Source organism: Trichechus manatus, unplaced genomic scaffold, assembly GCF_000243295.1.
Source record: "Trichechus manatus latirostris isolate Lorelei unplaced genomic scaffold, TriManLat1.0 scaffold00004, whole genome shotgun sequence".
Taxonomy (NCBI): Eukaryota; Metazoa; Chordata; class Mammalia; order Sirenia; family Trichechidae; genus Trichechus; species Trichechus manatus.
This window is the reverse complement of record NW_004443940.1, coordinates 8,400,121-8,416,691: the sequence shown is the minus strand read 5'-3', so window position 1 is coordinate 8,416,691 and position 16,571 is coordinate 8,400,121. Positions and strand designations below refer to the sequence as shown.

Genomic DNA, 16,571 nt, shown 5'->3' with positions numbered 1-16,571 from the left:
CAACCGCCAACCTCTTGGTTAGCAGCTGAGTGCTTAACTATAGGGCCACCAGAGCTCCTTCTAGAAAGTGGTAGGACTGACAAATTTTACTAGGCCTGATGGGTCCCCCGAGGTGGAGGATGAAGCAGAGGGAGAAGCCTATGTTCCTCTGTGGTGTCTGGAGATTCCCAGGATGCCTGGCTGGTTAAGCCACACTTACCATTCCTGAGGCCAACTCTTCAGACAGGGATTGGACTGGACTGTGGGACACAAAGTGATACTCATGAGGAGTGTGCCTCTTAGCTCAAGTAGATACAAGAGACTAAATGGTCAGCTTCTGTCCAGGGGTGAGATGGGAAGGCAGAGAGGGTTAGGAGTTGGTTGAATGGACATGGGGAATCAGCGGTGGAAGGGAGGAGTGTGCTGTCACAGTATGGGGAGAGCAAGTAGAGTCACATAACAATGTATGTATAAATTTTTGTATGGGAAAAAAAAAAAAATAATGTCTGCCTTGAGCGTTGTGTTCTCTTAAGAACTATCTATATGGGATCAAACTGATAATGGCAACTCGAAAGATCAGACAGGGACCTTAGGGGGCAGTGAGTTTATGTTAATGGCAGAGGAATGATTCAGAAAAGGAGGTGAGAATGGTTGCACAATTCAAAGAATGTAATCAGTGTGACTGAATTATACATGTAGAAACTGTTGAATTAGTGTATGTTCTCAACAACATAAAATAAATTATATATATATATATATATTTAAAAAAAAGAATGTCTGTTCACAAGACAAAAATAGCTGGCACTGCCTCTGCAGCAGCAGGACAGAACCGTCCAAAGACAAGATCACATTGGAGAAACAATGTTGCTTCCGAAGTAAAGGAACTAGAAGCAGTGCAAATAGCCCTTCTAAAACCTCGGTTGCCCGTTGCCTTTAATTAACACCTACATAGATAACATATTCCTCTATAATTATAATATAGAAACGTCTATGAACAAAGTAGATAAATCTTTTGGCAAATGCCTAGGAAAAACCAGTGACAGTCAAGTTCTTCAAAGGTTTTAAGTAGCAGCGCGGCCAAGGCGTGTTCAGTGTTTGGGGACGGAGGTGAATATCCGCAGTCCATGCATTTCTTTGATTTCTTCTTTTAGTGCCTGAGTGAGAAAAGAGCACCATCATTGATTTCATATTTGACAGTGATTTCAATGAGCCTCTATTAGAGTATTTTTGTATAGCTCTATACCTGTAAGAGACTTCGCACACACTTTGTTTAAGCAGTTTTTTCCCCTGTTTATGGAAAATGTTTTTTTTAATGTTTAAATACCTAATGTAGCTCAAAAAATCAAAAGGTATAAAAAGGCATACAGTAAGGTCTTCCTCCCACACCTGTGCTCCACCCAGTCTCCACCCTGACCTACAAATAGGAACTGTTGTTAGTTTCTTGTGTATCCTTGCAGGAATTTTTTAATGCCTATTCACGCTAATCTGAATGTATATTCTACGCCATTACTACCACTCGTCTGTCAGTTTGTTGTACTGTGGTGGCTTGCATGTTGCTGAGATGCTGGAAGCTATGCCACCGGTATTCCAAATGCCAGCAGGGTCACTCATGGTGGACAGGTTTCAGTGGAGCTTCCAGACTAAGACAGACTAAGAAGAAGAACCTAATGATCTACTTCTGAAAAAACTGGCCAGTGAAAACCTTATGGATAGCAGTGGAATACTGTCTGATATAGTGCTGGAAGATGAGCCCCTCAGGTTGGAAGGCACTCAAAATACGGCTGGCGAAGGGCTGTGTCCTCAAAGTAGAAAAACCCAAAACCCACTGCTGTCGAGTCAGTTCCGACCCCATATGGTTTCCAAGGCTGTAAATCTCTAGGGAAACAGGCTGCCACATCTTTCTCCCACAGAGCCACTGGTGGTTTTAAACTGCCAAACTTTCAGTTAGCAGTCGATCACTTTAACCACTGCGCCACCAGGGCTCACCCTCAAAGTAGAGTCAACCTTAATAACATGGATGGAGTAAAGCTTTCTGGACCTTCATTTGCTAATGTGGAACAACTCAAAATGAGAAGAAACAGCTGCAAACATCCATTAATAATTGGAACATGGAATGCATGAAGTATGAATCTAGGAAACTGGAAGTTGTCAAAAATGAAACGGAATACTTGAAGATCAATATCCTAGGCATTAGCTGAAATGGACTGGTATTAGCCATTTTGAATCACACAATCATATAGTCTACTATGCCTGGAATGACAAACTGAAGAGGAATGGCATCGAATTCATTGTCAAAAAGAACATTTCAAGATCTATCCTGAAGTACAACTCTGTGAGTGATAGGATAATATCCATATGTCCACAAGGAAGACCAATTAATATGACTCTAATTCAAATTTACACACCAACCACTAATGCCAAAGATGAAGAAACTGAAGATTTTTGCCAACTTCTGCAGTCTGAAATTGATCAAACATGCAATCAAGATGCATTGGTAATTATTGGTGATTGGAATGCAAAGGTTGGAAACAAAGAAGGATCAGTAGTTGGAAAATATGACCTCGGTGATAGAAACGACGCCAGAGATTGAATGACAGAATTTTGCAAGACCAATGACCTATTCACTGGAAATACCTTTTTTCAATAACATAAACAGCAATTATACACATGGATCTCGCTGGATGGAATACACAGGAATCAAATTGACTACGTCTGTAGAAGGAGACAATGGAGAAGCTCAATATCATTGGCCAGAACAAAGCCAGAGGCCATCTATGAAAAAGACCATCAATTGCTCTTATGCAAGTTCAAGCTGAAACTGAAGAAAATTAAAATAAGTCCATGAGAGCCAAAGTACAATCTTAAGTATATCCCACCTGAACTTAAAGACTGTCTCAAGAATAGATTTGAAGCACTGAACACTAATGACCGAAGACCAGATGAGTCATGGAATGACATCAAGGACATCATACATGAAAAAAACAAGAGGTCATTAAAAAGACAAGAAAGAAAGAAAAGACATAAATGGATGTCGAAAGAGACTCTGAAACTTGCTCTTGAACATAAAGAAGCTAAAGCAAATGGAAGAAATTTTGAAGTAAAAGATCTGAACAGAAGATTTCAAAGGGCAGCTCAAGAAGACAAAAGAAAGTACTATAATGACATGTGCAAAGACCTGGAGATAGAAAACCAAAAAGGAAGAACACGTTCGGAATTTCTCAAGCTGAAAGAACCAAAGAAAAAATTCAAGTCAAGTTGCAATATGAAGGATTCTACAGGCAAAATATTGAATGACACAGGAAGCATCAAAAGAAGATGGAAGGAATACATGGAGTCACTGTACCAAAAAGAATTGGTCGACATTCAACCATTTCAGGAGGTAGCAAATGATTAAGAACCGATGATACTGAAGGAAGAAGTCCAAGCTGCACTGAAGGCACTGGCATAAAAAAAAAAAGGCTCAGGAATTGAGGGAATACCAACTGAGATGTTTCAACAAACGCATGCAATGCTGGAAGCGCTCACTTGTCTATGCCAAGCAACTTGGAAGACAGCCATCTGGACAGTCAACTGGAAGAGAGCCAACAGCTGCAGCAATACACTGACAGGGAACTGCCAGAAATTTCAAGCCAGATTCAGAAGAGGACGTGGAACGGAGCATATCATTGCTGATGTCAGATGGATCTTGGCTGAAAGTAGAGAATACTAGAAAGATGTTTACCTGTGTTTTATTGACTATGCAAAGGCATTCGACTGTGTGAATCTAACAAACTATGGATAACATTGCAAAGAACAGGAATTCCAAAACACTTAATTGTGCTCATGAGGAACACATACATAGACCAAGAGGCAGTCATTTGAACAGAACAAGGAGATACTGTTTAAAATCAGGAAAGGTGGGCATCAGGGTTGTATCCTTTCACCATACTTATTCAATCTGTATGCTGAGTAAATAATCCGAGAGACTGGACTATATGAAGAAGAATGCAGTATTAGGACTGGAGGAAGATTCATTAACAACCTGTGAGAATGCAGATGACACAGCCTTGCTTGCTGAAAGCAAAGAGAACTTGAAGCACTTACTGATGAAGATCAAAGACTATAGTCTTCAGTACGGATTACACCTCAACATAAAGAAACAAAAATCCTCACTACTAGACCAACAAGCAACATCATAATAAATAGAGAAAATATTGAAGTTGTCAAGGATTTCATTTTACTTGGATCCACAATCAACACCCATGAAGCCGCAGTCAAGAAATCAAATGATGTATTGCATTCGGCAAATCTGCCTTAAAAGACCTCTTTAAAGTGTTAAAAAGCAAACATGTCACTTTGAGGACCAAGCTATGGTGTTTTCAATCGCCTTGTATGCATGTGAAAGCTGGACAATGAATAAGGAAGACTGAAGAACTGGTACTTTTCAATTATGGTGTTGGCAAAGAATATTAAATATATCATGGACTGCCAGAAGAACAAACAAATCTGTTTTGGAAGAAGTACAGCCAGAATGCTCCTTAGAAGCAAGGATGGGGAGACTTGTCTCATGTACTTTCAACATGCTATCAGGAGAGACCAGTCCCTGGAGAAGGACATCATGCTTGGTAAAGTAGAGGGTCAGCGAAAAAGAGGAAGACCTTCAAGGAGATGGACTGACACAGTGGCTGCAACAATGGGCTCAAACATAGCAAGGATTATGAGGATGGTGCAACACCGGGCAGTGTTTCATTCTATTGCATGTAGGGTCGCTATGAGTCGGAATCGACTGGACTGCACCTAACAACAACAACTTTTTTAAAACACAAATGCTAACATTTCAAACACATTGTTCTACACTTTGCTTCTTCCCCTAACACTGATCTTGGAGATTTTCCCATATCGGGCGTAAGGAGCATCCTCATTCTCTTTTGCATTGCCACAGTATTTCTTTAAAACCATACCAGTTAGCAAGATTTTCCCCATTTTACTTTATAGCAGGAAATAACATACAAAGCAGTTATGAGACTTGTTTAAGGCCACAATCAGTGCCAGGGCCCAGATCTGAACAAACTACCAAAGTCAAACCAACATTTAGCCTCTGCAGTTGCTGGGTGAGAGTTGGCCTCCAAGACCTGAGAGAGGCTTGGGCCATTCAAGTTTATAATCAATGCAGAGGAGACAACATCCTTTTATATACTAGGCCAAAAATCAGATAATAGTGGGGTGAACATTTTTTCTTTAGTCTGTATAGCGATCTACCTTCTCTTGGGGAACTGTTCCTTTTCCACTTTAATGGCATGCTTCTGGTGGGGATGCCAACTGGCCTGACTCTGAGGTTGTTATGTGGCCCTGGCCCAGCCTATGAGTATACAGTCCCCTGGCCATGTGACTGGCCCAGGTGTGACATGTGACCCAAACTGGACCAATGAGAATCCCCTCTGGGATTTTTCAGCGTGGAGCCTGTCTCTTGGATCACTATGCTGGCATAATGTCAATTGGAGAAGGCTAGGGACAGTGTTCCTCACCATGTAGAGAAAGCCCATCTCCAGTAGGAGAAAATAAGGCCAACACACAGAAAGAAGCCAACAGCTGACACAGATTGAGAGACAGAGAGAATATGAAAGCAGGAAAGCAGAAGAATTTCTTTAAGATCCTGAATCTAGAAGTGCCGGAAACCAGTTAATTTCATTACATGGGCCAGTTAATTCCCTTTGTTTGCTTATGCTAGTTTTAACCTGATCTCTGTCACAACAAAAAGAATCCAAATACATGAGGTCAGTTTTGCAGAGCCAAAAGGGTCTTTAGAGATGATCTAGCCCTATCTCCTTATTTATAAAAATGAAGTAGAGGGAGTCTATCCCTTTCCCAAGTCAGCAAGCGAGTCACAGAATCCAGGCATGAACCCAGGTATCCTGAAGTCCTGGCCACACCTGGTTTCCATCCTGTTTCTATCTAGCCCTGATGCCAGGAACTGCTGTTGTGTTTGGAGCCAATAAGATGCCTCACCTGACCTGCCCCACAACCTCCACCATCTCCACATTCTTGTGCAAGCCCCTCCCAACTCTGCAGACAAGCAGAAATGCCCCTGGAAAAGCCTCATCATCACTGGGGGAAAAGGACACAGCCCCCTGGGCCACACACTTCTGCAGGCATGGAGAGCTCCCCAAGGCTGTCCCTGTGACCATGGCTGGGCCACCACCTGCCTCCCCTCCTTAAAGCCTCCTTGGCTAAGTGAGAGCCCACCACACCCTCACGCGAAAGGTCTTGGACAGAGAAATCTTCTGGGCTTTGACCCCTCATGCCCTGCACACTTACTCTTCCCAATGCTGTCCTTCCGGCTCTGTGTAGCCCACTGTGAGCCCCCAACACATGGCACAGCATCTGACAGCTACAGAGGGCTTTAGAGACCACCTGGATCTCTGTGCCATTGAGGAAACTGAGGCCTGATGGGGAAGCAAGGTGGCCCACATCCCAGGTTTACAAGGTGCAGCTTGGGTAAACATTTTTGAGGACAGGGTATGACCACAGCATTATGTTGGGTGCTGGGGCACAGATGAAGTGGGCATGGGAAAATGAGGAAAACAGCAAGGGAAAGTAACACAAGTCCACAGAACAGGGACTGAAGGCAGACAGTGACGAGCACTGTCAGACCACAAGCTAGCTCCAGACCGAGGCAGTGTTCAGAGGGACCGTGTGTACCTGCACTGGGGCTGGGGCCGGGGGAGAAGGGCCACGCGTGGAGGAGGCAGCCCTGGGTCTGGGCAGGTGGGGGTCGGGGAGGCTGGGAACCCATCACAATTCCTTGGGGAAAGCCTGGCCTCCAGTCAGGCAAGTGAGAGGAGTGTGAGGCCATGGAGTTGGAAAGACTGAGGCAGATCACACAGACGACCTTGAATCCCAGGCTAGGAAGGTTGGACTTGACTCCATGCATGTTATGGATTGAATTGTGTCCCCCCAAAATTTATGTTGACTTCCTAACCCCCAGTACCTGTGAATGAGACTCTGTTTGGAAATACAGTCTTCGAAGATGTTGACATGAGGTCATACCATAGTAGGGTGGCTGCTATTCCAATCTGAGTAGCATCTTTATAAAAAAGGAGAAATGCAGACAGACAGAAGGAAGACAGCCATGTGGTGACTGAGTTCTGCTGTAGCTGCAAGCCAGCGAAGGAATGCCTGGGGCCCCCAGAGGCTGAGAGAGACAAGAAAGAACCTTTCCCTAGAGCCTCACAGAGAGCATGGCCCCAGAGACCCCCTGAAGTCAGACTCCTAGCCTCCAGAACAGAGACAATCAATTTCTGTTCTTATAAGCACCTACTTTGTGGTACTTTGTTGCAGCAGCTCTAGGAAGCTAATACAGTGGACAGCTGGGTGCTCTGAGCAGCGGAAAGACACGGGCAGAGGTGCTCTGTGGGGAGGGTGATCTGGCACAGATGGGAAAGAGGCTGGAGAAGGGGAGAAGGCAATGAACGTTTACCAAATGCCTTCCACATGCCAAGCTCGATGCCAGCACGTGTGGTCATGACCCCATGCAACCGTCACACCATCCTATGTGCCACCCCCTTCACCAATACCAAAACTGAGGCTCAGATCCCACCACCCAGTGGGGAGCCAAGACTGAACCCAGCTCCACCCAACCCAAATGCTCACTTAGTGCTCGTTCTGTTCCCGACTGCAGCCTCCCCAGGATCGGGGGGGTGCTCCCTCTGAAGGCTACACTTGTCATCCTGGCATCCCTGGGCCTGGGCCAGAGCCAATGCTCAGTGACTGTTTCAGAAAATGGCAGACGAATGGTGGGACCAGGGCGAGGCTGAGCCCCCTGAGGGGCTGCCACATGTAGGCAGGGTCCCAGAGGAGCCACTAAATTCACTCCTGAGGGTGAAGCAGGTGTGAGTAGTGATAGCAGGGGTTCCTGACCCCAGGTAATCAAGCAGGGACCATATGCTGAGAAGTTTGGGAGGACATTCCAGAATCAGACAGACCAGGTGAACTTTTCAGGGCCTTTTTGAGCCCAAAACTCTGGAGACTACGGCACCAGGATGGCTGTTACTAAGTGTAACGGGGAAGAGGAAAGATCAACTAGGGGAGCTTTGCTGTGGCCCAGGACACCAGGTCCCCACTCCTGACAGCCCAGACACCGTGGATGGGCAATTACTCCTGAAGAAATGACTTACTCTGGACAAGGACCGCATCAACACATTTAAACAGATGCATTAAAGTCCTAACGACTTGCTGTAGCTAATTAGGGTCTCTGTACAAGCTGAGGGGCCCTGGTGGTGCAGTGGTTAAGCGTTTGTCTGCTAACCAAAAGGCTAGCTGTTTGAATCCACCGGCCGCTCCTTGGAAACCCTATGGGGCTGTTCTACTCTGTCCTATAGGGTTATTATGAGTTGGAATCGACTCGATAGCAACTAGTTTGGTTTTTTGGTACAAGTTGAGGGTCTAGGCCAAGGAACACATCTATGTCCAGCTCAAAGAGCCCCCTTGCTCCCCCACCAACCCTGCCTCAGTGGCTGCAGGCACCCAGTGTGGGCTGTATGACCTACAAGACAAGCAATGCTTGGTGGAAAAGTGGTCCCTATAATCACCCAGAGATCACTGCGTGGCACAAATGGTTTATGCTCGCCTACTAACCTAAAGCTTGGCAGTTCAAACCCACCCAGCGGCACCACAGAAGAAAGGCCTGGCAATCTGCTTCTATAAAGATTGTTGTTGTTTGCTGTCAAGTTAATTCTGACTCATGATGACCCAGTGTGCAGAGCAGAACTGCTGCATAGGGTTTTCAAGGCTGTAACCTTTTGGAAGCAGATCGCCAGGCCTGTCTTCCTAGGCGCCAACTTTTCAGCTAGTGGTCGAGCGCTTAACTGTTTGCACCAGCAGTTCTACTCTGTAATCCATGGGGTCATCATGAGTTGGAATCGACTTGACTGCAGTGGGTTTGTTTTTTTGGTTTACAGTAGGCCAATCTGTGGCTGCTCCAGGTGAAAAGCATAGATTTAAGCTTGACACAGACCAATGCCAGGAAATGGATTCTCTGAAATGGAACACCTCGCAGGCACTAAACATTTCCTTTCTCTGTAAGCAGTAACCAAACAATCTGCTCTCCTTACAGTCTGCAAATAGGCAGTCACTCAGCACGCACTGAGTGATCTCCTTCTGTGTTCAGGTCCTTTGTTAAGTGTGGGGTAGGGGGGCACGGCAGTCGACACAACAGACTCAGCCCCCGCCGGCACCACGTCTGCTTTCTAGGGGGACGACGGGCAAGCAGTGGGGTTTACTACGTGGTAGGTGTGAGCAGGACAGTGATGAGGGAGTGCACGTTGCTGTAGGCACCCAGAGTAAACCTTGGACCCAAGACGGCGCAGACCACATTCCCCCAAATAAGGGAGTCACTGCCCTCCTGCCTGGACTTGGCCCAGGTGTTTCCCACTGTTGTAGATGACAGTGATGATGGTGGCTGGTCTTTACTGAGAGCTTACTGTGTGTCGCTATTCTCAGTGCCCTGCATGTCCTTTATCACCAACCCTGTCAGATTAGGAGATGGAGGTACAGGGAGGTTGAGTAACTTGCCCAAGGTCACACAGCTAGAAAGTAGAGCCTGGATTTGAAACATGGGCAGTCTGACTCCAGAACCCATGTCCTCGACCATTTGTAACCATGGCTTCAGGCCAAGGGCTGTGCTCAAATTAACAGTCCCCCTGTCAGTCTGATCTCACCAGGTGGCCAGAGTAGTTCTGGGGACAAAACCCAGAGTGTCATGGGTTGGGGTGATCTGGGCCAGCCAGGCCTTCCCTGACTTATCTTCCACCTTGACTCCGATCCCTGAAGATTATGTGGGGCTGGAAGTTTCTGGAGGAACAAGGTGGTTGCTGCCCCACCCCAGACCTCCAGGTCTGAGCGCCAGCACATTGCAGGGCTGCAGGTGCCCACAGCCAAGGGGAAGACAGGGCTCCATGAGGAATCCAGAGATGGGTCCCAAAGGGAAGCAGCCCACAAAGGGCTGACAGACCTCAGGGGCTGACAAGAGGGACTTCAGTATCTAAGACCTAAGGCAGAAGATGCTGGCAAACACAGGTGTCAGAGGGTGGAGGAGCATATTAACCTTAGTCTGCAACTGGGAGAAAGGCCCTGAGAAGGAATCAATATGGCCAACACCCTGATTTGGACTTTCAGCCTCCAGGCCGTGAGAAAATACATTTCTGTTCTATAAAGCTACCTAACTGTGGTGTTTCGGTTATGACAGCCCTGGCAAACTAAGTCATAAGGCATTATTCTGTCACAGAACTGACAGTAAAAAATACCACCACACTCGGCAGCCCTTTCCCATGCTGACGGCCAGAAGTTAAGGAGCATCTGTGCCTCTACTGACCTGGTTAACCATCTGGTGCTGCTGGACGGTTCTCTTCTCCTTAAAATCTTCTGATTCTATTTGGATTTCATACATCGCCCCACAGCCTCCTAAAGGAAACACGATTTGAAAGCATTTCGATTAAGTTAAGCCACAGTCCCACATGTCCTTGAAGTACCTGCAGAATCCAAAGAAAGTCTGACTATTGTTACTCAGTATAAAAGAAAGTTGCTAAAATTGGTAAGAAAAAGACCATCACCTACAATCTGACTACAAACTCTTCCCCGACAGGCAGCCTCAATCCAAAATTTGCTTTTCCTTTTACAAGGCAAAAATACCCAGGGTTATTACTGTGGGCAGGAATGGTGAGACACAAAGCATGGGAAACCTAGGAAATGTATGGTATTTTCCTTTACAAGGCCAACAAATGTGATGGGAAGCGGTGGGAAGGACTGAATCTCAGGGTTCCGCCTTCTAAACGACTAGCAATCAGTATTTTTCAAAATGCAAACTTGCATAACATTTGGTTTGAAATAGTGTGTGTAATACTCTCTTAAAGAAAAGAAAGGAACAAGGAAGGGTGAGAGACACAGGGCCACGGCATTGCGACGAAACCTGTCACCAAGCTGAGTACGGAGCCGCCTGTGGCTCTCTAGCACTTCTTGGTCTACCAAAAAACAAAAGAAAACCAAACAGTTGCCGTCAAGTCAATTCTGACTCATGGAGACCCCATGGGTGTCAGAGTACAACTGTGCTCCATAGGGGTTTCGATGGCTGATGTTTTGGAAGTAGATTGCCAGGCCTTTCTTCTGAGGCGCTTCTGGGTGGACTCAAACTTCCAACCTTTTGGTTAGCAGCCAAGCACGTTAACCATTTGTACCACCTAGGGGTTCTTTTTGGTCTGCAGAGCAACTTTAAGTGTTTCACCCTGGGTGGACTTCCAGAGGGAGCTTTATGGAGAAGTTCCAGGTGGTTCTCTAGGCAGAGCATATGGTGGGCCCATCCATCCCCCTCCCAAGCTTTGTCTCCACACAGCTGGAGAGCTAGTTCTGAGGACTGATGATAAAACATGCTGGTCCTGCACCAGATAACTGGGATGAGAAGACAATCTCCCCTGTGCTGTTAACAGCAGGCCATCACGTGACAGGTGCAATTTACTCCACAGGTTTTGCTTTGCTTTGCTTATAATGTGTTCTAGGAGTCCCGGTTCTAGGAGTCCCGGTTCCACCAGGTCCCCTGCCCTTGACTCCCTTTCTGTACTCTGTTCAAGCTAGGCAAAGCCAGACCGGAGGTCAAGTTCCAGCTCTGCCCTGGGCCTGGGGCAGCGGCAAGGCTATGGCATCAAGGCCTCAGCAATTGCTGGGACCCCTGCAGAGCCCTTACCCGAACGAGCATTCCAAAAGGTTTTTAGATTTATAAATTTTCTAAAGTTGCCAGAAGAAAATCGTTCTTTCTAAACTTTCTCCCAAATCCTGTAAACGTTCAGTTCTCAGTGCAGTCAGCGAGCCTTCGAAAAATGCTGAGTGGCAGAGGCTGTGTCAGGGTGTCGGGGAGGCCCAGGTCGATGCCCATCTAGCTGCCCCCTGCCCCCGGCTAGCTGGTGCACGTGTGCCTCTGGATAAAGGCCCTATCTTCCCCATCCTGTGGGTGCAGAAGTTGATTCCCCAGCCTGTTCCTAACACGCAGCCAGCCCGAAATTCTGAGGTGCCAGTAGCCACCTCAGAAAGACAGCCTGGCTGGGGCTGGGAACTAGCTTGGGAGAGTCTGCCCTGGGTCTTGGCTCTGCTTCCAGGTCTACAGCCTCCTCCCTGTGAGGGGCTGGACAGGCCCTTTGGCCTCTGGGCTTGTCTCCTCATGGGGAAAGGGAGGGAGCTGGACCAAACCCTCCTGGGGTCCGCTTCAGCTCTGACATTCTAGTGTCAGAAGAATGAGGGGAAATTAAAGACTGTGGACCTGAGCGTGGGGTGACTAAAGGACCTCACCTTAGCTGGACCAGAATGGTGACCTTGAATCCTCCTGCTGGGCCTCACCCCCAGTTCCCTGAGGGTGTTTCTGAATCCTTACCTTCTCCCCTCAGGTGGGAGAGGCTGGGTTCCACCTGTCCAAAACCCATGCACACCGAGAAACCACTGACAGCAAGCCCCCTGCCTTCTGCCCCTCCAGAGGACAAAATCCCACCAAAGCTCGAGGGAAGGTTGAGAGACAACATTACCTGAAATGTCGGTGACTTTGATAGCTGTCGCTCCAGGAAACTTTTCTTTGAGAATTTGGGTCACTTTGAGCTCCCCCTCAGTCTGGGAGGCAAACATCCGATGTACATGGTAGAAAAGAGGAAGCTGTCACCCAGAGCAGAGAGAAGAGTCAAGGCAAGATGGCGCTGCTCCTGCTGGGGCCACTGTGCACGCCCCACCTGCCATTTCCCTTGCAAAGCAGTCCCCCTCCCTTGCACCTCAGCAGCATCAGCCCAGACTTAGCAGGGCTGTGAGGAGTCAGGTGTCCATTTAAGTGCCTTGGGACGCAGAATAGTTTTTGTTTTGTAATTGTAAACACAGGTAGTCCCTGACTTACGATGTATTTGACTTATGATGAACCGCATGTAGGACTGCCTTTTCTTTTTCTTTCAGTTATATGTACTACATACAGGAGCCCTGGTAGCACAGCGGTTAAGCGCTTGGCTACTAACGGAAAAGGTTGGCGGTTAGAACCCACCAGCCACTCCGCAGGAGAAAGATGTGACAGTCTGCTTCCATAAAGATTACAGCCTTGGAAACCAAAGCTAAGAAGTTTCCTGAATACAATCAAACATTTTGAGAGACAGAGTAGCAGCGGTAGGGGTCTGGGGACCATGCTTTCAAGGGACATCTAGGTCAGTTGGCATAACAAAGCTTATTAAGAAAATGTTCTGCATCCTACTTTGGTGAGTGGTGTCTAAGGTCTTAAAAACTAGTGAGCGGCTATCTAAGATGCATCAATTGGTCCCAATCACCTGAAGTAAAGGAGAATGAAGAACACCAAAGACACAAGGAAAGTAGTAGCACAAGAGACAGAAAGAGCCACATAAACCAGAGACTGCATCAGCCTGAGTCCAGAAGAACGAGATGGTGCCTGGCTACCACCAACAACTGAATTGACAGGGAACACAAGAGTCCCTAATGGAGCAGGAGAAAGGTGGGGTGCAGAACTGAAATTCTAGTAAGAAGACCAGACTTAATGGTCTGACTGAGACTGGAGGAACCTCGGAAAGCATAGCCCCTGGATTCTCTATCAGCCCAGAACTAAAACAATTTCTACAGCCAACTCTTCAGACAGGGATTGGACTGGACTGTGGGACATAAGGTGATACTCGTGAAGAGTGTGTCTCTTAGCTCAAGTAGATACAAGAGACTAAACGGGCAGCTTCTGTCCAGAGGTGAGATGGGAAGGCAGAGAGGGTTAGGAGCTGGTTGAATGGACATGGGGAATCAGGGGTGGAAAGGAGGAGTGTGCTGTTACAGTATGGGGAGAACAATTATAGTCACATAACAAAGTATGTATAAATTTTTGTATGGGAGACTAACTTGAAATGTAAACTTCATTTAAACTACAACAATAAAAAAATAAAATAAAATAAAAATAAAGGTTACAGCCTTGGAAACCCTATGGGGCAGTTCTCCTCTGTCTTACAGGGTCACTATGAGTTGGAATCAAATGGACGGCAATGGGTTGGTTTGCTACTACATATAATGTTGCAGTGTGTAATTTGCTGATGTTATCATTCTCAGATGTTTGCTCATACATGTTCAGTGTTATAATTTACTGTTCAAAACACTCCGTATAGCAGGCTACAAAAACTAAAAAAAAAAAAAAAAAGAGATATTCTACTTACATCAGAATTGACTTATGACAGAGTTGTTGGAAGGAAACCCCATCTTAAGTCAGGGATTACCTGTCACTCACTTTAAGACAAGGCCAAATACTGAATTCAACAAATGTTTAACTCACATGATAATTTGAGAGAGACACTATCATCACAGTTTTATAAGTGAGGAAACCAAGGCACAAGGTAATGTGCAACCAAGGCTGGGTCCGTAAGAGGCAGACAGGAGAGAAGCCACGCAGTTCACCTCAGGTAGGCCTTGCTAGGCTACCACGGCTGCCCATCCACACTGCCCCACACGTTGGGGTGAAATTCCACCCACCCTTTAGGCCTGATTAACATGCCACATCCTCCCCAAAGGGATGTGACCTGTGACTTACTGCTCAGTAAGCCAGTTACCCTTTGCAACCAGTACTAGTTGTCGTGGAGTCGATTCTGACTCATGGCGACCCCATGTGTCTCAGAGTAGAAGTGTGCTCCTTACGGTTGGCTGGCTTTTCTGGAAGTAGATCACTAGACCTTTCTTCTGACGTGCCCGTGGGTGGACTTGAACCTCCAACTTTTTGGTTAGCAGCCAAGTGTGTTAATCATTTGTACCACCCAGGGACTTGGCTACCCTTTGCACCACATGCTAATACTCACTGGGGAGGAGAGGCAGAATTCTATTAAACCAACTGAAGGAGGAAGAGTTTTATATTACTTACTATTGGCAAGAGTCCCTCCACCCCCACCCCTCAACCAGTGGCCACCAAAGGAAGCCAGGGCTCCTGATGGGAATGTATCTCATCCCCTAGGAGTGAAGGAACAGAAAACCAGGTCAGCAGCCACTTGGCTTGGTTGAGCACTTGCTGAAAAGGGAGAATGAAAATAGATTACAGCAGGCCTTGCGTACCAGGCTAAAGATTTCAGAGTTTGTCACGCAGGTGATGTAACCCCAGTGAAGGCTCTTGGTACAAAAGGAAACTGCATGAAACAATTCCTTAAGAAGTTTATCAGGAAAGATGCAAAAATGAGAGGCATTACAAAGAAAGATGCTACGGTCTTTGGTCCCTGACTGGACGTGGATGGCAAGGGAGCCTGGGAGAACACCAGGGCTGTCAGCAAAGGTACTACCCCATTCACCAGGTACCACTCTTGTGCTGCTACACACACTCAGTACTGCATCCTCGGTTCTGTGTCATACAACCTCATAGCACATTCTTTAAAATTCCCTGTTCACTGCTTCTCTCACCAGTCTTAAAGGCCAAGACCGAGCCTCTCCTGTTAACTGCAGTGTTCCAGAGCTGTGTCCAGGGCAGGCCCTCAGCAAGACTAGGTGATGAATGAATGAATGAATGAATGAGTGAGGGACAAACCACAAGATACTAGGCATCCACAAAGAAGTCTGGCTGGCAGTTGGAGATGCAGACCTGGGGTCAGGAGAAAGGTCTGGAGTTAAGCTGTCTGCTGTATAGAGGGGCAGAACAGAAAATTCCTGTTGCGGGTGTAAGAGTGCAGGGAGTGGGCGGTTCTAGAGGGCAGAGGCAGAAGGGTAATCTGGGGGCAGGCAGAAGTGGTAGTCAGGAAGGGATGAAGATGGCTAGCACCGCAGAATCCATGGGAGAAGCCTTTCTTTCATCTTAGCAGAACTGTGGGCAGCAGCCTTTAGTTCAAACTCCTACCCAAAAGAACAATCTGCTGACAAAATCCCCAGACGAGGACTGTCCACGCTGAAGGTCACCAGCAGAACTGTTCTTCACCCAAAGGGGAAGCGGCTGCAAGACCAGCAGGGGAGAAGGAGGAACGCAGAAAAGAAAAAAGGGGGTAAGAAGGGGCAGAAGGATGAATTAGAAAGGGGACAGAAGATTAGGAGAGTGGCGTGGTGAGGCGCTCTCTGGGGGGCTCCTACTCTGCATGTAGCTCCAGAGTCAAGGTCACAGAGGGCTGGCCGGGGTTTCCAGATCCCTTCCCAGTCTCCGGCGCTCACACCAGGGCTCTGGGGTATGACTTCTATGCCAACATTTGTAAATCAACATTTCTTTTTCCTGTGCCCACTGTCTTATGACTGTTTCTGTGTTTGTCCCCCTTACCCCCGACCTCTACTCCGCTCGGGAGCTCCCCCAGGGCGCGCGGGGGTCTGATACTTATCCAAATACCCGTTGCCGGGGCCCATGGAATGAATGAATGAATAAACGAGAACAAGGACGCTGAGGCCGCTTCGCGAGTCCTGGAACCCTTGGTCCCTCTGCAGCCCCCGCCCCGGGTAGAGTAGCCCCGGCCCCCGCCCGGCTCACCCCGCGGATCCCGCGGAGCAGAGGAGCTGCCGCGGCCGGGCCCCACGCCGCCATACCCGGCTCACGCGGCCCGCCGACCGAGGTCACCGTGTCGCACGAAAGGAGTGGAGACAGGGACAGAGAGCCGCAGGCGCTG

General features: G+C 47.4%; 1 protein-coding gene across 1 annotated transcript; it reads right to left on the bottom strand.

Annotated features, from left to right (window-relative positions):
• Positions 1-835: 835 nt before the first annotated feature.
• On the bottom strand, positions 836-16,515 carry BOLA3 (bolA family member 3). The gene is made up of 4 exons (XM_004369188.2): positions 16,436-16,515; positions 12,519-12,642; positions 10,328-10,416; positions 836-1,133 (listed from the first exon to the last, which is right to left on the bottom strand). Exons 1-4 carry the CDS (start codon positions 16,487-16,489, stop codon positions 1,068-1,070), a joined length of 333 nt encoding a protein of 110 aa, XP_004369245.1. The 5' UTR covers positions 16,490-16,515; the 3' UTR covers positions 836-1,067.
• Positions 16,516-16,571: the final 56 nt, after the last annotated feature.